We start from the raw sequence: 22,154 nt of genomic DNA, 5'->3' as shown, positions 1-22,154 counted from the left end.
CCTGAAGGACTGATAAAGTTTGTGATACGTCTGTGATGCTAGCAGAGAAGTCATTAGAGAGGCTACGAAAGGTCATGACAGAGGTTGAAATGCCTGCTATTCCAGTACCGAGAGCATTAGTGGAGGCAGAAAGTCCTAAACTGACAAGCAAGGGAATTAGTGGAATAACTCTTTTTTGTCGTGTCAGTGTCATGTGGGGAACAGGAAGCTCTCGGTCCCATTTGCAAATTGAATTTTGGGAGTAAGGAAAACTAATGTGCATGTGCCTGTCCAATTAGCAGGTAGACACATGTAGGTAGAGGATCCACAGAGGAAGAAGAGACCTTGTGTAAAGCAAAACTGGAAATGCAAAGTAAAAAGATGAGAAGGAGTGCTGAAAGAAGTGTCTTGTACCCAGACTCCTAGGGATCCAGCTAGGGCGGCAGCTGTCAGAGGTTTTAATGGGGACTGATGGGGTAACTGCGTAGAGGGGGAGGCTCGATTTTCATGGTGTGTGAGAAAACGTTGAGTATCTACGAACAACTTTTCACTGTTATTTACGGGGCTGGGTATAAGTAAACAAGAAGAGGGCCTGGGAGGAGAGTCTGACGAGCAAGGGGAAGGTAGCCAAGGTTGGAGTGAAATACAGGGTAAGTGCCTTCGTAAGCAATAATTACTGCTAATGTTTTTAAGTTTGCCCATATTGATAGAGGGCTTATCAATAATACGGAGCTGGGAGGCTCCAATTGTTTCAGTGATGTGTGTAGTTGGGCTTTGGAGATGAAGAGTGAAGGAACATCACGAAGGTGAAAGGTTACCTGGGGGAATTCCAGTGGGTCTTTGCTGAGAGATACAAAAAGGAGCAGCCACAGGAATAGTAGTTTGTGTTGTGAGGGGTCCGAATATGTGGGGAGTAGAGTTGATATAAGGAGAAAGGTTTTTTTAAGTAAGTGCGGAGGAGGGCGGCAGCTTGCTGATGTCACATGTCTGGGGAGGTCTTGCTGGACCTGTCTAGAAAGTAAAGAAGTTTTTCAGGAGGGTAAAGGTGAGGGCTGTTAAAGGAAGTTCGGAGGTGTAGGGAGACAGGAGATGTTGCCCAGTCTGTAAGTAAGGCGGGGACAGCTGTGTAAGCACAGGAAGAAAGGGAAATGCAAAGCCAGCAATTGTTCGCTAAGGAGGGATTAGAAATGGCTAGGAGAGAGTGAGATTGATAGTGTGGTGGAGATAGCTGGGGAGAGGTAGAGGGTGGCATAAGAATGGGAATGAGAATAAGAGTGAGTATAAAAGTAAAGAACAGAACTTCATCAGGGTGAAAGTATTGGAGTGTGCCCTGTCAGCAAAGATCATCTATTCACTTTAAGAGAGACTTAAAAGTGGCAGTTTGAGGTAAAACCAGGAGATATCAGTTATGATGGTTTGAAGGAAAAGTGTAAACCACCAGTGTAAACAAGGGCAGGGCATTTACAAGTAGTTGAGAATGGTGAATAGGAGTATGACTAGACAGAAGACAGTAGGGATGACAAGTTTTTGGGGTGCAGTCCAAATAGTGAGGGTGATTGCATAAAGCCCTGTTGCAAAAAGTAGGGTAAGGATGAATAGTCCTAATAGAATGAAGGGATGTATTAGGCTCATGAGGGTTATTACTGTTCTTCAGAAATGCGAGTGAGTTTAAGCGAAGTAGGAGAGAGTACTTGTGACTTCCAGGAGGAAGAGGAGGGATTAGGATGGCTGTCCAACGGACACAGCTTTATTCTGGAATGGTGAACCCAGTGGGGAGGATCCTGCAGGTGGACGGCAGTTGGGGTACTATAGATGACTAAGTAGGGTCCAGTCCATCAAGGTTGTAGAGTTTGAGGGGTCAGATTCTTAACAAGAACTGATCGTCCAGCTAGGGTGTCTTCATATAGCTGGTAATCTGGAATAGGCAAGAGAAGATAAGCAGCCTGGCGAATTTCCTGTCTAGCCTGCTGGAGGACTGGAAGATAGTCCCCTAGAGGACTGGTGTCTGGGATGAGGTTGGGGCTGAGCAAGAAAGTGCGTCCATGTAAAAGTTCAATGGACTGTACTCTGTAGCATCTCGAGGACACGTTCTAATTCTGAGAAGGGCAAGAGGTAGAAGTACTGTCCAGTCCTCATGTCTAAAACACCAAAAGCAATGGCAACAAAAGCCAAAATTGACAAATGGGATCTAATTAAACTAAAGAGCTTCTGCACAGCAAAAGAAACTACCATCAGAGTGAACAGGCAACCTACAGAGTGGGAGAAAATTTTTGCAATCTACTCATCTGACAAAAGGCTAATATCTAGAATCTACAATGAACTCAAACAAATTTACAAGAAAAAAACAACCCCATAAAAAAGTGGGCAAAGCCATATGAACAGACACTTCTCAAAAGAAGATATTTATGCAGCCAACAGACACATGAAAAAATGGCCATCAGAGAAATGCAGATCAAAACCACAATGAGATACACCAGTTAGAATGGCGATCATTAAAAAGTCAGGAAACAACAGGTGCTGGAGAGGATGTGGAGAAAGAGGAACACTTTTACACTGTTGGTGGGACTGTAAACTGGTTCAATCATTGTGGAAGACAGTGTGGTGATTCCTCAGGGATCCAGAACTAGAAATACCATTTGACCCAGCCATCCCATTACTGGGTATATAACCAAAGGATTATAAATCATGCTGCCATGAAGACACATGCACACGTATGTTTATTGTGGCACTACTTACAATAGCAAAGATGTGAAACCAACCCAAATGTCCATCAATGATAGACTGGATTAAGAAAATGTCGCACATATACACCACGGAATACTATGCAGCCATAAAAAAGGATGATTTCATGTTCTTTGTAGGGACATGGATGAAGCTGGAAATCATCATTCTCAGTAAACTATCACAGGGACAAAAAACCAAACACCACATGTTCTCACTCATAGTTTGGAATTGAACAATGAGAACACTTGGACACAGGAAGGGGAACATCACACACCGGGGCCTGTCGTGGGGTGGGGGAGTGGGGAGGGATAGCATTAGGAGATATACCTAATGTAAACAATGAGTTAATGGGTGCAGCACACCAACATGGCACATGTATACATATGTAACAAACCTGCATGTTGTGCACATGTACCCTCGAACTTAAAGTATAATTAAAAAAAAAAAAAAAAGAAGTACTGTCCAGTCCTTTTTAAGTTGGAGGCTGAGCTTGGTGAGGTGTGTCTTTAAAAGACCATTAGTCCATTCTACCTTTCCTGAAGACTGAGGATGGTAAAGGGTATGAAGGTTCCACTGAATACCAAGAGCCTGAGAAACTGCTGGGGTGATTTGACTAGAAAGGCCGGTCCATTATCAGAATATATAAAGGTGGAAAGGCCAAACTGAGGAATTACATCTGACAGAAGGGAAGAAATGACTGCAGTGGCCTTCTCAGACCCTGTGGGAAAGGCCTCTACCCATCCAGTTCAAGTGTCTACCCAGACCAAGAGGTATTTTAGTTTCCTGACTCGGGGTATGTGAGTAAAGTCAATTTTCCAGTCCTGGGCATGGGCTAATCCCCGAGCTTGAAGTGTAGGGAAGTGAGGGAGCCTGAACAATCCCTGAGGGGTAGTAGAATAGCAGATAGAACACTGAGAAGTGATTTCCTTAAGGATAGATTTCCATGACGGAAAGGAAATGAGAGTTTCTAAGAGGCGGGCTAATGGCTTGTAACCTACATGGAAAAGGTTATGAAATGATGACAGAATAGAATGGACCTGTGAGGCTGGAAGGAGATATTTTCCTTGGTCTAAGAACCATTTGCCTTGTGTGGGAAGAGATTGATAGCTGAAAGATTCAGTGGGGGAGTAGGTGGGAGTGACCGATGAGAAGGAGAAAAACTGGCCATGAGGGACAGAAATTGGAACACTAGCTGCTTCTTTAACTACCTTATCAGCATAAGCATAGCCCTGAGCGATGGGATTTGATGCCTTTTGATGGCTCTTGCAGTGAATGACTCCAGCTTCCTTTGGAAGTAAATAGGCCTTGAGAAGAGGCCTATTTTATTAAAGAGGCATTAATGATGGAGGACCATTGTGTAGTGAAGAAACCTCTTTCTGCCCATATAACAGCATGGTGGTGAGGATATGCAAGGCATATTTAGAGTCAGTGTAAATATTGATGCATAGTCCCTTTGCAAGAGTGAGGGCTTGAGTCAAGGCAATGAGTTCAGCTTGCTGAGAGGTAGTGGAGGGGGGCAGAGTGGTAGCCTCAATGATAGATGTGGAAGATACTATAGCATAGCCTGCCTTTGCTGGTGAGTGGCGATTAGGCCTGGTAGAACTGCCATCGATAAACCAAGTGTGATCAGGGTGAGGAATAAGAAAGAAGGAAATATGGGGAAATGGAGTGAATGTCAGGTGGATCAGAGAGATACAGTTATGGGGGTCAGGTGTGGTATCCAGAATAATGTGGGAGGCCAGATTGAAGTCTGGGCCGGGAACAATGGTAATTGTGGGAGACTCAACAAAGAGTGAGTATAGCTGAAGGAGCTGGGGAGCAGAAAGTATATGTGTCAGATGTGAGGAAGAAAATAGATTTTGGAAGTTATGAGAACTGTAGAGAGTGAGTTGAGCATAGTTTGTGATTTTGAGGGCCTCTAAAAAGATTAGGACAACAGCAACCGCCACACAGAAACATGATGGCCAGCCTAAAACAGTAAGGTCAAGCTGTTTGGACAAAATGGCTACAGGACACGGTCCCGGTCCTTGTGTAAGAATTCCGACTACACAGCCCTGCACTTTGGCTATGTGTAATGAAAAGGGTTGGGATGAGTCAGGGAGAGCTAGTGTGGGAGCAGTCTCTAAAGCTGTCTTCAAGGAATGGAAAGAGGAGTGGGGAAAGGATTTAGGATCTATGGGGTCAGCTAGGTTTCCTTTTGTGAGTTTATATAATGGTTTTGTTAGGATGGCAAAACCAGGTATCCAAAGGCGAAAGTATCCAACCATGCCCAGGAAGGAAAGGAGTTGTTGTTTTGTAGAAGGGGTTGGGGTTTGAGAGATCAGTTGGACATGATTGGCAGGGAGAGCACATGTGTTTTTATGAAGAATTATGCCGAGATAGGTAACAGATGGAGACGAAATTTGAGCTTTGGAAGGGGGTACCAGATATCCCTTGGAGAATAAATGTTGAAGAAGCAGGAGGGTGTCTTGTTGAGAAGATTTAAAGGAGGGGCTACAAAGTAGAAGGTCATCAATATATTGAATAAGGTGAGAAGTGGAGGGGTGGAAAGAAAGTAAATCATGAGAAAGAGCTTGGCTGAAGTAATGAGGGCTGTCCCTGAAGGCTTGCGGCAGTACAGCCCAGGTAAGCTGCTGGGACTGATGGGTGTCAGGGTCAGTCCAGGTAAAAGCAAACAGAGGCTGGGACAATGGGTGCAGGGGAATAGTGAAAAAAGCATCTTTAAGATCAAGAACAGAATAGTGAGTTATGGAGGAAGGTATTGAGGACAAAAGAGTGTACAGGTTGGGCACCACAGGGTGGATAGGCAAAACAATTTGGTTGATAATGCACAGATCCTGAACTAATGTATAAGACTTGTCCAGTTTTTGGACAGGTAAAATGGGGGAATTGTAAGGAGAGTTTATAGGTTTTAGAAGCCCATGCTGTAGCAGGTGAGCGATAACGGCTTTAATCCCCTTAAAGCCTGTTGTGGGATGGGATACTGGCATTGAGCAGGGTAAGGGTGATTAGGTTTTAATGGGATAGTAACGGGTGTGTGATTGGTTGCCAGGGAGGGAGTAGAGATGTCCCATACTTGTGGGTTAAGTTGGGGGGATGCGAGAGGAAGACACGAAGGAGGTTTTGGGTTGGGAAGAAGGGCAGCAATGAGATGTGGCTGTGGTCCAGGCATAGTCAGGGAAGCAGATAATTTGGTTAAAATGTGTCGGCCTAATAAGGGAACTGGGCAGGTGGGGATAACTAAAAAAGAGTGCTTAAAAGAATGTTGTCCAAGTTGGCACCAGAATTGGGGAGTTTTAAGAGGTTTAGAAGTCTGGCCTTCAATACCCACAACAGTTACAGAGGCAAGGGAAACAGGCCCTTGAAAATAAGGCAATGTAGAGTGGGTAGCCTCCATATTGATTAAGAAGAGGATGGATTTAATTTCCACTGTAAGAGTTACCCAAAGCGTCTGTGATGGTCCAGGAGGCTTCCAAGGTGATCAGGCAGCATCAGTCTTCAGCCTTTAAGCTGAGAAGATCTGGGAAGAAGTCAGTCAGAGACCCTTGGGCCAGAGTTCCAGGGGCTCTGGGAGTGGCTGCCGGGTGACTTAGACAGTCCAATTTCCAGTGGGGTCCCGCACAGATGGGATACGGCTTAGGAGGAACCCCAGGCTGCGGGCATTCCTTGGCCCAGTGGCCAGATTAGTCGGCACTTGAAGCAAGATCCTGGGGGAAGAGGTCCTGAAGGAATGCCTGACCACTGTGGCTTAGGAGTTTTGAAATTCTTGTGTGCTGGAGATGTGGCTGGGGTTTCTCTCACAGCAGAGGCAAGTAATTGCCACTCTTCTCTGTTATTGTACACCTTGAAGGTGAGGTTAATAAAGTCCTGTTGTGGGGTTTGAGGACCAGAATTTAATTTGGGGGGCTTTTTTTTAATGTCGGGAGCGGATCGGGTAATAAAATGCATATTGAGAATAATACGGCTTTTTGCCCCCTCTGGGTCTAGGGCGGTAAAGCATCTAAGGGTTGTTGCCAAATGGGCCATGAACTGGGCTGGGTTTTTTAATTTGATGAAAAAGAGCCTAAACACTAAATGATTTGGGAGAGGTCGGATAAAGAAAAAGGAGCATTAACCTTGACTATGCCTTTAGCTCCAGCCACCTCTTTAAGAGGAAATTGTTGGGCAGGTAGAGGAGAGCTAGTCGTGGAACAAAACTGTAAGCCGGACCAGGTGTGAGGAGGGGCAGTGATAGAAGGATTATAGGGTTGGGGAGTGGAGGCTGAGGAAGAATTGGAGCCTGATTCAGCCTGGCAGGGAGCAACCTGAGGAGGAGCAGTCTGGGGAGGAGGGGAGAGGTCAGATGGGTCGGTAGAAGAGGAAGATTGAAAAGACTCAGTGATGCTTGGGGTTGGGACTGAGGGGACAGGTAGGAGGGAAAGAAGGAGGATTTGGGACAAGTCACATTGGGAACAGAGGCTAGGGAGGGACCGATGTGTAAAAGAATGCCTGGATGTCAGGCACCTCAGACCGTTTGCCCATTTCACGACAAGAATTATCTAGATCTTGTAGGATGGAAAAATTGAAAGTGCCATTTTCTGGCTATTTGGAACAATTGTTGAGTTTGCATTGTGGTCAAGTGGCATTGGAGAAGAAAATAAGGTGTTTAGGTTTTAGGTCAGGTGTGAGTTGAAGAGGTTTTAAGTTCTTGAGAACACAGGCTGAGGGAGAAGAAAGAGGAATGGAGGATGGAAGGTTGCCCATAGTGAAGGAGGCAAGCCCAGAGAAAAGAGAGGGTAGAGACAGGGAGAGAAGGGGTGGGGGGCAATTGCCCCCCAGGCAAGGTGGTGCTTACCACCCAGGGAAAGTGGTACTTGCCACTAGGTGAAGGATCAAGGCAGGCATCCCTGTCATGATCAGACACCTCTGAAACGTGGGTGAATAATCAGAGAGGTGTCCCTGCAGTGATTAAACACCAAGGGAAGACTGTCTTCCCGAGTCTGTGACCGGCGCCAGAGTTTTGTTTTCACGGATAAAGTGTGTCTCCTCTATCTCTGCCAGAAAAGGAAAGGGACTGACATTAAGAGAAGGGAGAGATTGAAGGGTGGCACCAAGATTGAAAGGAGAAAGAGGTTGAGGGATAGTGAGAGAGGTTGGAGCAGAGAGTAAAAGAGGCCGCTTACCTGATTTAAAATTGGTGAGATGTTCCTTGGGCTGCTTGGTCTGAGGACCCAAGGTTGTAGGTGGATCTTTCTCATGGAGCAAAGAGCAGGACAGGGGATTGATCTGCCAAAGGTGGTCCCCCAATCCGAGTCACGGCACCAAATGTCATGTGCATCCGTGTGAAGAGACCACCAAACAGGCTTTGTGTGAACAATAAAGCTTTGTAATCACCTGGGTGCAGGTGGGCTGAGTCCAAAAAAAGAGTCAGCGAAGGGAGATATGGGTGGTGCAGTTTTATAGGATTTGGGTAGGTAGTGGAAAATTACAGTCAAAGGGGGTTGTTCTCTGGCAGGCAGGGCTGGGGGTCACAAGGTGCTCAGTAGGGGAATTTCTGAGCCAGGAGAAGGAATTTCACAAGGTAATGTCATCAGTTAAGGCAGGAAATGGCCATTTTCACTTCTTTTGTGATTCTTCAGTTACTTCGGGCCATCTGAATGTATACATGCAGGCTTGGGCTCAGAGGACTGACATAACAGTCACGTGGTAAAAAAAGAAAAAAGTGTGTGTTGGTACAGAAGTCTTTTTAGAGGTGCAGTGCTAAGTATTTTGCCATCTTTTAACATTTGAAATTTACATTTGGTGGCTGTTTACCTATTAATGCTTATTTTAAAGTGAATTACTGTGAATGTCTTATTATTCTGAAGAGCATCCCATTTTTATTAAGAAAATTCTTGTTAAGTATGTGAGACTTGGCCTCTATTAGCTGATATATAATGAGGAATTAATTGCAAAATTTACCTTTGGCCCTAGTGCTGGTGAGCAAGGCAAGACCCAGGAAGCCCCCAGGAACCCCCACCTTCCTATTTTGATTCTGTCAATGTTGAGAGCATTGAGAGCATCATTCAAGAATGAATGCATTCTGGCTGGGCGCGGTGGCTCACGCCTGTAATCCCAGCACTTTGGGAGGCTGAGGCAGGCAGATCACTTAAGTCCAGGAGTTCAACACCAGCCTGGCCAACATGGCAAAATCCTGTCTCTATAAAAAATAGAAAAATTACCCAGGCATGGTGGTGCTCCTGTAATCCCAGCTACTCTGGAGGCTGAGGCAGGAGAATTGCTTGAGCCCAGGAGGTAGTCAAGCAATTGTAAATAGTAATGACTCTGAAAAGTCGGGAGGTGGTCAGTGCAGTGAGTGGAGATTGTGCTACTGCACTCCAGCCTGGGTGACAGAGAGAAACTCTGTCTCAAAAAAAAGAGTGAATGCATTCGTTATGCATGTGGGAAAGATAGCCACTGGCCAGGCTTGAGAAAGGAGCGCAGTCTGGCAGTGTTCATCAGCCGTATCTGAAGCCAAAAGACTGTATCCTTGCTGACCAATGCCCCAATGCAGGGAAGAAGGTGCCATTCTCAAATTTTGTACCTTTTCTGAGAGTAAATCTGTCAGGTTCCACCGCATATATTAATTTCAATAAATTTGGTGAATAGGAATAAACAGGAAAAGAACTGAAGAGCTGATATTTGCATTTGATGAATGCAAGGGTGCCAATGGAAAACGTGACAACCACCAAACTGTGTCTAACTTGGGGCCACGAAGGTGGGCCATTGTTGAGAAAGGACCTACTGTAGACTTTGTGAGCCCCGAATATATGAGATAGGTCTCAATTAATTTAGAAAGTTTATTTTGCCAAGGTTAAGGACACATTCCCATGACACAGCCTCAGGAGGTCCTGATGACATGTGCCCAAGGTTGTCAGAGCACAGTTTGGTTTTACACATTTTAGGGAGACATGAGACATAAATCAACATATATAAGATGAACTTTGGTTCCATCCAGAAAGATGGGACTAAAAGTGGGACAACTCCAAATGGGGAGGGGTAGATAACAGAAAACTGGCTGCATTATTTTGAGTTTCCATTAGCTTCTCCAAAAGAGGCAATCAGATATCCATTTATCTCAGTGAGCAGAGGGGTGAATTTGAATAGAATGGGAGGCAGGTTTGCCCTAAGCCATTCTCAGCTTGACTTTTCCTTTTAGCTTGGTGATTTTGGGGCCCCAAGGGTTATTTTCCTTTCACAACTTTTTCCCTTAAACTTGCTCAACTCCAGTAACTTGGCCAAGAAAAAGATGAGCTGCCTCTGAGCTGCCAATAAACTCCTTTCTATGCAATCCGCTGGGGCTGCATCTTCCTGTACAAAGTGTCATAAATGGTATTACCTTCCACAGTAGCTCACAAAATCCCCTTTAATAAAGCTGTTTGTTTGCTTTGTATATTTGCTGTAAAAACCAGTAGAAAATACCCGGGTATTTTATGCACTGCATTTCAACAGATGAATCATTAACAAACTTCTGTAAGATCAGTCTGGGTATCTGATTTCTACAATTTTTCTAAGAATTTTATAATTTTACCTCTTACATTTAGGAAAAATGCAACCCTAGTTCCCAAATAACATATAAATGAATTTTCAGTAAATGAGCTCCTTGTAAACTGGGAAATTACTGTGATTTTTAAATGTATCTTTAAATCTATATTCAATTTTATGTGCCTAGGAGGATATGATCATATTCTCTAATATCTGCCATGTTATCAGTATTAAATAAGCTCTTAAAGGCCAGACACCACACCACTGACTCACAGTGGTACTGACTCACACCAGTAATCCCAGCACTTTGGGAGGCAGAGGTGGGCAAAATGCTGAGGTCAGGAGTTCAAGACCAGCTGGCCAACATGTCGAAACCCCATCTCTACTAATAATACAAAAATTAGCTGGCAAGGTGGCGCATGCCTGGAGTCCCAGCTACTCAGGAGGCTGAGGCAGGAGAATTGCTGGAACCCGGGAGGCAGAAGCTACAGTGTGCTGGGATTGCACCACCGCACTCCAGCCTGGACAACAGAACAAGACTCTGTCTCAACAACAACAACAAAAGGCTCCTATAATGAAATCTCATCAGGAGTCTGAACATCACCAGTTAAGCAGCTAATTCTCCTTGTTGTGCTTTCCCTTTTTTGACTTAGCTATCTTATTTTTTCATATGTATATTATATATATTATATATAATATATATAAATATATTATGTATATAAATATATAAAATATATAATATATTATATATAATATATAAATATATTATGTGTATAAAATATGTAATATATTATATATAATATATATTTTATATATATAAAATATATTTTATATATATATATATGACCTGAGGTCTCACCATGTTGCCTAAGCTGGCCTTGAACTCCCAGGCCCAAGTAATCCTCCCATTTCAGCCTCCTGAGTAGCTGGGACTACAGGCTCATGCCACTTTGCCCAGCTAGATACCTTATTTTGACTTAAGTTGCCTGGGCAGAGACCATGTCCCCTTTATTCTGGACTGAACCAAGAACATTCTCTGCCCTCAGTAAATATTTATTAGCAAAAACATCCACAGTTGATCAGAAAGTCTGAATGAGCTCTATTGAATTGTTGAGCATTTATACTGTGTAAGGCAGAAGCAGTTTGCAGCAGGACAAGGAAAGGGTCCACTTCGCCCTTGAAGACATTCTAGACACTCGCCCAAAATAAACTCAGTCTGAATTATCCGTGTAAACTAGTCTGTTCTCACGCTGCTAATAAAGACATACCCAAGACTGGGTAATTTTTAAAGGAAAGATGTTTAATTGACTCACAGTTCCACATGGTTAGGGAGGCCTCACAACCATGGCGGAAGGTGAATGAGGAGCAAAGTCATGTCTTACATGGTGGCAAGCAAGACAGCACATGCAGGGGAACACCCCTTTATAAAACCATCAGATCTAATGAGACTTATTCACTATTACAAGAACAGCATGGGAAAGACCCACCCCCATGATTCAATTACCTCCCACTGGGTCCCTCCCACAACACTTGGGAATTATGGGAGCTACAATTCAAGATGAGATTTGGGTGAGGACACAGCCAAACCATATCATTCCGCCCCAGCTCCTCCCAAATCTCATGTCCTCACATTTCAAAACCAATCATGCCTACCTAACAGTTCCCCAAAGTTGTTTTTTGTTTGTTTGTTTGTTTTTGAGATGGAGTCTTTCTCTTGTTGCCCAGGCTAGAGTGCACTGGTGTGATCTTGGCTCACTGCAACCTCCACCTCCCAGATTCAAGTGATCCTCCTGCTTCAGCCTCCCAAGTAGCTGGGATTACAGGCGTGTGCCACCACACTCAGATAATTTTTGTATTTTTAGTAGAGACGAGGTTTCACCATGTTGGTCAGGCTGGTCTCAAACTCCTGACCTCAAGTGTTCCTCCTGTCTCAGCCTCCCAAAGTGGGGGGATTACAGGTGTAAGCCACTGCACCCGGCCAAAAGTCTTAACTAATTTCAGCATTAACTCAAAAGTCCACAGTCCAACGTCTCATCTGAGACAAGGCAAGTCCCTTCTGCCTATGACCCTGTAAAATCAAAAGCAGGTTAGTTACTTCCTAGATACAATGGGGGTACAGGCATTGGGTAAATACGTCTATTCCAAGTGGGAGAAATTGGCCAAAATGATGGGGTTACAGGCCCCATGCAAGTCCAAAATCAAGTGGGGCAATCAAATCTTAAAGCTCTAAAATTATCTCCTTTGACTCCCTGTCTAACATCCAGGTCACACTGATGCAAGAGATGGGTTCCCATGGCCTTGGGTAGCTTTGCCCCTGTGGCTTTGCAGGGTACAGCCCCCCTCCTGGCTGCTTTCATAGGCTGGCATTGAGTGTCTGCAGCTTTTCCAGGTGCACAGTGCAAGCTGTCAGTGGATCTACCATTCTGGGGTCTGCAAGACAGTGGCCCTCTTCTCACAGCTCCACTAGGCAGTGTCCCAGTGGGGACTCCATGTGGGAGTTTCCACCCCACAATTCCCTTCCACACCACCCTAGCAAGGTTCTCCATTAGGGCTCCATCCCTGCAGCACACCTCTACCTGGACATCCAGGTGTTTCCTTACATCCTCTGAAATCTAGGCAGAGGTTCCCAAACCCCATTTCCTGACTTCTGTGTACCCACAGGCCCAAAACAACATGTGAGCCACCAAGGCTTGGGGCTTGCACCCTCTGAAGAAACAGCCTGAGCTCTACATTGGCCCCATATAGCCATGGCTGGGATGCAGGGCAGCAAGTCCCAAAATTGCACAAAGCAGCAAGGCCCTAGGTCCGGCCCACAAAAACATTTTTTCCTCCTAGGCCTCCAGGCTTGTGATGGGAGGGGCTGCCATGAAATGCCCTGGAGACATTTTCTCCATTGCCTTGGCAATTAACATTTGGCTCCTTGTTACTTATGCAAATTTCTGCAGCCAGCTTAAATTTCTTCTCAGAAAATTGGTTTTTCTTTTCTATGGTATCATCAGTCTGCAAATTTAAACATAAGTTCCAATTCCAAACCATATCTTTGTGAATACATAAAACTGAATGTTTTTAACAGTACCCAAATCACCTATTTAATGCTTTGCTGCTTAGAAATTTTTTCTGCCAGATGCCCTAAATCATCTCTCTCAAGTTCAAAGTTCCACAAATCTTGAGGGCAAGGGCAAAATGCCACCAGTCTCTTTGCTAAAACATAGCAAGAGACACCTTTGCTCCAGTTCCCAACAAGTTCATCATCTCCATCTGAAATCATCTCAACCTGGACTTCATTGTCCATATCACTATAAGCATTTTGGTCAAAGCCATTCAATAAGTCTCTAGGCAGTTCCAAAGTTTCCCACATTTTCCTGTCCTCTTCTGAGCCCTTCAAACTGTTCCAACCTCTGCATGTTACCCAGTTCCAAAGTCGCTTCTACATTTTTGGGTATTTTTATAGCACCCCCCACCCCCGCCACTCTACTAGTACCAATTTACTGTACTAGTCTGTTCTCATCCTGCTAATAAAGACATACCCGAGACTGTGTAATTTACAAAGGAAAGAGGTTTAATTGACTCACAGTTCCACGTAGGGAGGCCTCACAGTCATGGCAGAAGGCAAATGAGGAGCAAAGTCATGTCTCACATGGTGGCAGGCAAGAGAGAGCATGTGCAAGGGAACTCCCCTTTATAAAACCATCAGATCTCATGATACTTATTCATGGAATAAGACCCACCCCCATGATTTGACTACCTCCCACCGGGCCCCTCCCACAACACATGGGAAATATGGGAGTTACAATTCAAGATGAGATTTGGGTGGGGACACAGCAAAACCATATCACTGTGACTCTTCTGTGCAGCCTGTGCCTACATGACATGGGTGTAAGGTGGCCATCAAAGCACCTTTTCTGCTCTATAGATCCAAACTAACACTAAGAAGAAAAATATATTACTATTTATACCTTGCTTTGTTCTCCCAAAATATGATTTCAACAAATTTCCTTCCTTAGAGATGTCACTGAGGGCCGAGATGTGTACATAACATACCCACCAATAAGAATGATGTGCCAGGAACCTACAAAGAGTTACAAAACAGGGAGAAGGGAGTTCATTTGTATTTGGGTGGAGAGGGGAATGTGGAGGTGGCTCTGAGCTGGTTGTTGAAGATGAGCAGGATTTTGAAGAGCTGGGGAAAAAGACATTCCTGGAGGCAGAAAGGCAGCATGTGCTAGACCAGAGGGACAGGAAACACCCATCTTTTTAACTCTCCTGGTCGCCAATGTCTTGTGTTTCAGAAGAAAGCCAGCCGCCACATAAAAGGTGAAGACAAGAATAAAGCCACTAGTAGAAGCATCGGATTAGACACAACCTCGTCACAACCTGCAGAGAGCAGACACCCGCCTGAGGAGTGCCGCCTTTCTCCCTCCCGGGAATGCTGGACAAAGGAGGGAAGGCTGGCACAGCACAACAGCTTCTCTGGGTTCAGCAGCAGTGACAGCGTCCTCCGGGAATTAGACGACGGACAGTTTGATCAGGAAGATGGAGTGACTCAGGTCACTTGTATGTGAGCCGTGAGGTGAAGCAAAGGAAGGCCCTGTAAATAATTGTTAAAATCATTGCCAACTGACCTTATTGTATTGCTTTCTCTGCATTTATGTAATATTTTTGAATTTTTCCAGACCCAGCCTTTCCTTTAATCTATGTGAACTTTGGCACAACCTCCCAGACAAGGAAGAATAACCAACATATTTATACATTTAGAATCATGTTTACACTTCTCTCAACTAAAACATCTGGTTAAACAGATGTTCCATTCAGTTATTACACAATAATCTATTTCAGCTTCTCATGAATGTACAAAGTAGACTTTGTTACAATTCCTGGTAAGGAGACTGAATATCTCAATCAGTATTTTACCTAATTAGAGAGAGTTCTCAGGAAGTTACAGTCTTATTTAAGCTGAAAAATAACCTCTCTCTCTCTTTTTTTCTCTCTCTCTCATACACACACACAGCTAATTAGTGCAAATAAATATCTATTTCCCAAATATAATAATTAATCCACATTTTGTCTTTAACTATAGCATGTATATACAAAGCAAGCCCCTATGTATTAAAATATTTTTTGAAAAAAATCTTTTTTATATATCTTTGCTTTTAAAGGGTCATGTCACCAACCCTGTACTGATTCATTGCACATAAATGTTGTTGCTCCTAAAAGCCTAAAAATGCAGACAGCAAAGCAGCATCTCTTAAAATTCAATATGAAAAGAACCCATAATCTCAATACATAAATACCTTAGTAGAGAGTAAGATTTATTTTTTTTTTATTTTAAAGTCCAAATACTATGAAGAGGAAAAACATCAACTTCAATTTGAAACTGAAGTCTTTTACATCTGTCTAGATTTGAATTCTGCTTTTATTTTGACTTGTTAAATCCTGAAGAATGTTGAAACCTAGAATTTTCAATCTGGCAGGAGTAGAAAGATGCTCATAGCACACGCGATATGTATGATAACCTATTTTGTTTCATCTTGCTTTTCTTTCCCCCCTTCTAATAGAGGTGGCTTTGCCTTGACCCAGCCTTTAACGATCTTTAAAATTCTACAAAATAGAGGATTTTCATTTATCTATGAAAGGCTTACTTTGAAAGATGGAACCTCCAAGTGAATTACAACTTACTCTATCATTGATGAATTCAGCCTGTTATATATTTTTATTAACATTGATGTTGACACTGTAAGATCATTTTAATAATAAAACATCATTTTTATTGTGTTATTGTTTTATTGAACACAAATATTCATATAATATGTTTGGTTTGGGGGTTTTTTGTGGCTTTTTTTGAGACGGAGTCTCACTCTGTCACCCAGGCTGGAATGCAGTGGCACAGTCGCAGCTCACTGCAACCTCTACCTCCTGGGTTCAAGTGATTCTCCTGCCTCAGCCTCCAGATTAGCTGGAACTACAGCCAGTGTGCACCACCACGCCCAGGTAATTTTTGTATTTTTAGTAGAGATGGGGTTTCACCATGTTGGCCAGGATGGTCTCGATCTCTTGACCTCATGATCTGCCTGCCTTGTCCTCCCAAAATGCTGGGATTACAGGCGTGAGCCACCATGCCTGGCCTTCATATAATATGTTTTATACATATAACAGATATGTATTACATGTTATCAATTATATAGTGTATCTAAACTAAGTCAATCTCCATTAATTGCTGATAAAATTAACAGGAATTATTCCACTTTTATCATCCAGAAGTACAGTATAAAGGAATTTAAGAATATTCTTCTCAGTCTTATTCTATAGCAATAGCTGTCAACAATATTTGCAGAAATGGTTTTTGTTTTGACTTTTAGATGGACTTGAGTTCCATAATCAAGAGTTAGTGGATTTTTGGTAGAAACAATCACTGCTTCAGGAGTCCATAAAACGTAATGAAGTTAGGAAGCACAAAGAACAAATCAGAAAGATCTGTTTTTCCCAATTCCAGGGTCTACAAGAGGTAGAGACTTCTTTATCATTCAGCCCGTATACATAGGGGATTGGAAGTAGTAAATTAAAAACAGAGATAGGAATTTATATTTGACTAAGAAAAAACTCAGAAATATAGCAATAACTTTTTTTTTGTTTTTGTTTTTGAGACAGAGCCTCACTCTGTCACTCAGGCTGCAATCTCGGCTTACTGCAACCTCCGCCTCCCAGGTTCAAGTGACTCTCCTGCCTCAGCCTCCTGAGTAGCAGGGATTACAGGCCTGCACCACCATGCCTGGCTAAGTTTTGTAATTTTAGTAGAGATGGGGTTTCACCATGTTGGCCAGGCTGGTCTCGAACTCCTGGCCTCAAGCAATCCACCCACCTTGGCCTCCCAATGTGCTGGGATTACAGGCGTGAGCCACTGCACCCAGCCAAGCAATCGCTTTTTTAAAAAATTTGTGTAAGCATACTTTCTCAGTTTATTTTTTTCTCCCCTCCCTTTTATTTTTAATGAGTTATTTCTTCTTATTAAAATAACTTTTATTAAAATAAACTTACTAGTCTGTCATATCCTCAAAACTTGTTTTAGAAGCATTTGCTCCAACAATTACCCTTAAGTTATGTGATGAATTTGTATGATAGTGAATAATTTATGATCAAGTGGTTCTACAGTATTTTAAATGTGTGTAAATAGCTCTAAGCCTATTATTTTAAAAAAAGAAAAAAACTTGGGATCTCTGTGCCTAAGGAGTTAAATATGTCTAATTTTATTATCTGCCAGTTGTATATTCAGTTCTTTTTATAACACTATGATTTCCTTAGGGGCTCTGGCATGTGAATTTTTAAAACCTGTAAGTTATAATGAAAGGTATCAAGATCCCAGATGTTGGGTGAAGATCTGCCATTCCCCTTGGTGTAGTATCTATGGCATTTTCATCTTCGTTTTCAATACCAAGTGTTAATTCCATCCCCTTTGGATTGTATACCACCTTGTTATCTTTCATGGACACATTTAACACCTACCTAATCACCAGGGAAATCAGATCTATCAGTGTCATTACAATTCATTTCAGTAACAGAGAAAAGGAAAGGTCACCCTCTTTGAGAGATTCTAGGGCTTTTAGGAGGAGGAGAAGCAGGAGACAGAGCTACAGTCTATTCAAATCACAACTATCTCCAAATCATTTGTGTTATCAGGAGCAGGTGTTTATATATTTGAATATAAATGTAACAGATGCATTTTCATTTCTTTCATTCTGGAGTGCCGGAGGAGCTGTCCCGTTTTCCCGCCCTTGCCTGTTATTGATTCCTCACCACCATTCCTTCTTGGCTGGAAGGACTGTGGCCCTTTCCCTCCCCATATGGCTAAAGAGGATTTCTTTCTCTTAACTCTTCAGAGCCCCAGAGTAGTACTGTATGGAAAGTGTAAATTCAGATGGAGAATCAAATGAAGTGAAATTGCTAACAATGGGGATAGTATATAACTAAGCACACATTATATAAAAATGTACTAGTGGATACATAGAAAAACTAGCTAAATGTTACTCATCAGAACTTGTAACATATCAATTTAAATAACATTTGCTGGTAATCTATCATCCCTTGAGAATGAATTTTATTTGTGTAATAGTGCAAAGTTTGCAGAACCAGGTCTGTCAGATGTTTAAGTTCTGAGATGGTGTTTGAGGCAGAAAATTAGGCAAAACTGTAAAATGATGAGCCTCAGTTTTGATGAGGTTCATAAAGTTTTGGTGAAGACGACTGCAAAAGAAATGGGTTCTAAACATGTTTTGAGCATTCAAATTTTTGTATGTAAAAATACCAAGTAATTAAATCAATAGAGGGAATAAATGAATCATTTATGTGTAAGATAAATGTATAAGTATCAAGGTGAGTTTGTTGTTTGTTTGTTTGTTTTTGTTTGTTTGTTTGAGACAGAGTCACACCCTGTTGCCCAGGCTGGAGTGCAGTGGCATGATCTCGGCTCACTGCAGCCTCTGCCTCCTGGGTTCAAGAAAAATTCTCCCACCTCAGCCTCCCGAGTAGCTGGGACTACAGGTGCACACCACCACACCCAGCTAATTTTTCTATTTATAGTCAAGTAGGGTTTCACCATGTTGGCCAGGCTGGTCTTGAACTCCTGGCCTCAAGTGATCCACCCACCTCGACCTCCCAAAGTGCTGGGATTAAAGGCGTGGGCCACCACGCCCAGCCAAGGTGAGTTTTTGAAGGTTTATGTAAGCCACATTATTACCTGTAAGCAACAGAACTTAACTTGGCTTATTTAGCAATAAAGGAGTTTTTTGTTGTTTTGGTTTTTTGTGGGTTTTTGGTTTTTGTTATTTTTTGTTTTTTTGAGACAGTCTCACTCTGTCACCTAGGCTGGAGTGCAGTGGTGTTATCATAGCTCATTGCAGTATCAATCATCCTGGGCTCAAGCGATCCTCAGCCTCCCAAGTAGCTGGGACTACAGGCATATGCCACCACACCCAGCTAATTTTTGTATTTTTTATAGAGACAGGGTTTCACCATGTTGCCCAGGCTGGTCTTGAACTCCTGGGCTCAAGCAATCCCTCCCGCCTTGGCCTCCCAAAGTGCTCGGATTACAGGCATGAACCACCGAACCCAGCCCAATAAAGGAGTTTATTTCAAAAGATATCTGGAGGCCAGACACAGTCACTCACACCTGTAATCTCAGCACTTTGGAAGGCTGAGGAGGAAGGATCACTTGAGGCCAGCAGTTCCAGACTTTTGTTCTACAAAAAATACAAAAATTAGCTGGGCATGGTGGCTGGTGCCTATGGTCCCAGCTACTAAGGAGGCTGAGGTGGGAGAATCACTTGAGCCCAGGAGGTGGAAGTTGCAGGGAGCCAAGATTGCACCACTGCACTCCAGCCTGGGCAACACAGTGAGACCCTGTGCCACCACCCACCCACCTCCAAAAAAATATCCGGAATTGGACTTCATCAAAATTTTAAATTTCTGGCCGGGCACAGTGGCTCACGCCTGTAATCTCAGCACTTTGGGAGGCCAAGGCGGGTGGATCACTTGAGGCCAGGAGTTCGAGACCAGTGTGGCCAACATTGCAAAACCCCACCTCTATTTTTTTTTTTTTTTTTTTTTTTTTTTTTTTGAGACAGAGTCACACTCTGTCTCCCAGGCTGGAGTGCAGTGGCGCGATCTCGGCTCACTGCAACCTCCGCCTCCCGGGTTCAGGCCATTCTCCTGCCTCAGCCTCCCAAGTAGCTGGGACTACAGGCATGCGCCACCATGCCTGGCTAATGTTTTTTGTATTTTCGGTAGAGACGGGGTTTCACCATGTCAACCAGGATGTTCTCAATCTCCTGACTTCATGATCCGCCCGCCTCGGCCTCCCAAAGTGCTGGGATTACAGGCGTGAGCCACTGCGCCCAGCCCCATCTCTATTAAAAATGCAAAAATTAGCCAGACATAGTGGCATGTGCCTGTAGTCTCAGCTACTCAGGAGGCTGAGGTGGGAGAATTGCTTGAATCCGGGAGACAGAGGTTGCAGTGAGCTGAGATTGCCCCACTGCACTCCAGCCTGGGCGACAGAGTGAGACTCTGTCTCAAAAAAAAAAAAAAAATTAAATTTCTGTTAATCAACACTCCTAATTTAAGAAATAGCAGGCCACAGACTGGGAGACTATATTTGCAAAGCATATATGACAGAGGATTCATATCACAAATATAGAAACGACTCCTATAAAATCATAAAAAGACATGGCGCCTAATTATAAATTGGCAAAAGGCCTAAATAGACACTTCACATAAGAAAATATACAGACCTCTGCTTCTAGAAAGATGGAATAGATTCCTCCCGTGATCTATAACTAAAAACCCTGAACATTGTATGTAAAACAAACATAAGAAGACCAGTGGTCAGTTCCTTGGCTTTATTTTTGCTTCATTTATCTCAGACTTGGAGCTGAAGAAGCCAGCAACTTGGAAATACCAATGTTCCAGACCAAAAATCTCCAGCAAAAGCCTAGTAAGAGCAAATATTTAGACAATAACCACTCTACTCCAGCCAAATACCACAGAAGAACCTGTGGCCGATCCCCACCTACACCAGCAAAAGCCAAGTGGGGAGCCTAGTGTTCCACCCTCAGGACACTATAACAAGGGGCCCTAACACCCCACCAAGATGGTAACAGAGAGGGATGAGTAAGGAGCTGGGACTTTCATCCTTGCTAGACAGTAGCAAGCCCCCCAACCCTCATGCCACAGTGTCAGTGGAGATCGTGCAGGGAGGTTGAACTTTCACCCCCACCAGAGTAATGAAGCACCCCTCTTCTCTCCACGGGGGTAATGTCAGAGGAGGCTTAATGGAGAGTCAGGACTTTGATTCTTGCCACTACCACTGAGGTGTCAATGGAGATGATAGAGAGCTAGCATGCCCACTTCTGCCTACAGTAGGGAGGAACCGTCCTCCTTTTCCCTAAGGGAGATGTTGAGTGGGAAGACTGTCAGCAGATGTTGAGTGGGAAGACGGGTCTTCCACCCCCACTTGGTAGTAACTAGGCAGTAGGCCCCATTCCCCTGCTGGAGTGGAGTCAGAAAAAGCCAAGTAACACAAAAGGCATAAATAAGACCCAGAGTCTCGTAAGTAATATGAAAATGCCCAGGTTTCAATAGAAAATTACTCATGCCAATAACCAGGAAGATGCCAAACTAAATGAATAAAGACAATAAAGAGATGCCAACACCGACTGAGATGGCAGAGATGTTAGACTTATCTTTTAAAAATTTTAAAGTACTTATGATAAAAATGCTTCAATAAATAATTATGAAACAAATTAAAAGATAGAAAACCTCAGCAGAGAAACAGAAGAACCAAGTAGAAATTTTAGAACTGAAAAATACAATAACCAAAATAAAAATCTCAGTGGATAAGTTCAACAGCAGAATGGAGGGAACAAAAGAAATCTATGAACTAGGAGATAGAACAATATAGAAATCACCCAGTCTGTACAACAAAGAACAAATAGGCTGCTTCCAAAAAACCAACCGACTGGGCTGGGCGCGGTGGCTCACACTTGTTATCCCAGCACTTTGGGAGGCCAAGGTGGGCGGATCACCTGAGGTCAGGAGTTTGAGACCAGCCTGACTAACATGGAGAAACCCCTTCTCTACTAAAAATACAAAATTAGCTGGGCGTGGTGGCGCATGCCTGTAATCCCAGCTACTTGGGAGGCTGAGGCAGGAGAATCGCTTGAACCCAGGAGGTGGACGTTGCGGTTAGCTGAGATTGCGCCACTGCACTCCAGCCTGGGCAACAAGAGCGAAACTCCATCTCAAAAAAAAAAAACAAAAAACCAACAGACCCTCAGGACCTTGCACCATTAGAAGTTAACAAAAGAAGATCTAATATTCATACCATTAGAGTTATGGTGGAAGGACTGGAGAAAGCACTTGAAGAACTAATGGCTGAAAACTTCCCAAATTTGATAAGA

At 43.4% G+C, this 22,154-nt stretch overlaps 1 protein-coding gene and 1 long non-coding RNA gene across 3 annotated transcripts in view; one reads left to right on the top strand and one right to left on the bottom strand.

The window, feature by feature from the left end:
• The window catches only part of LOC134808059 (uncharacterized), a 33,836-nt gene extending 25,836 nt beyond the window's left edge, over positions 1-8,000 (bottom strand). Inside the window, exon 1 of the long non-coding RNA XR_010150179.1 lies at positions 7,866-8,000. This is a non-coding gene — a long non-coding RNA (uncharacterized LOC134808059). The remainder of the gene's footprint in view (positions 1-7,865) is intronic.
• The window catches only part of RFTN2 (raftlin family member 2), a 101,401-nt gene extending 85,425 nt beyond the window's left edge, over positions 1-15,976 (top strand). For both annotated transcript variants that reach the window (XM_001169323.6, XM_054679192.2), the window contains exon 9: positions 14,496-15,976. In XM_001169323.6, the coding sequence (XP_001169323.2) occupies positions 14,496-14,768 (273 nt within the window). In that variant the 3' untranslated portion in view covers positions 14,769-15,976. The remainder of the gene's footprint in view (positions 1-14,495) is intronic.
• The last annotated feature ends 6,178 nt before the right edge of the window (positions 15,977-22,154 follow it).

Source organism: Pan troglodytes, chromosome 13, assembly GCF_028858775.2.
Source record: "Pan troglodytes isolate AG18354 chromosome 13, NHGRI_mPanTro3-v2.0_pri, whole genome shotgun sequence".
NCBI classification, from domain to species: domain Eukaryota; kingdom Metazoa; phylum Chordata; class Mammalia; order Primates; family Hominidae; genus Pan; species Pan troglodytes.
This window is presented reverse-complemented; position numbering and strand designations above follow the sequence as displayed.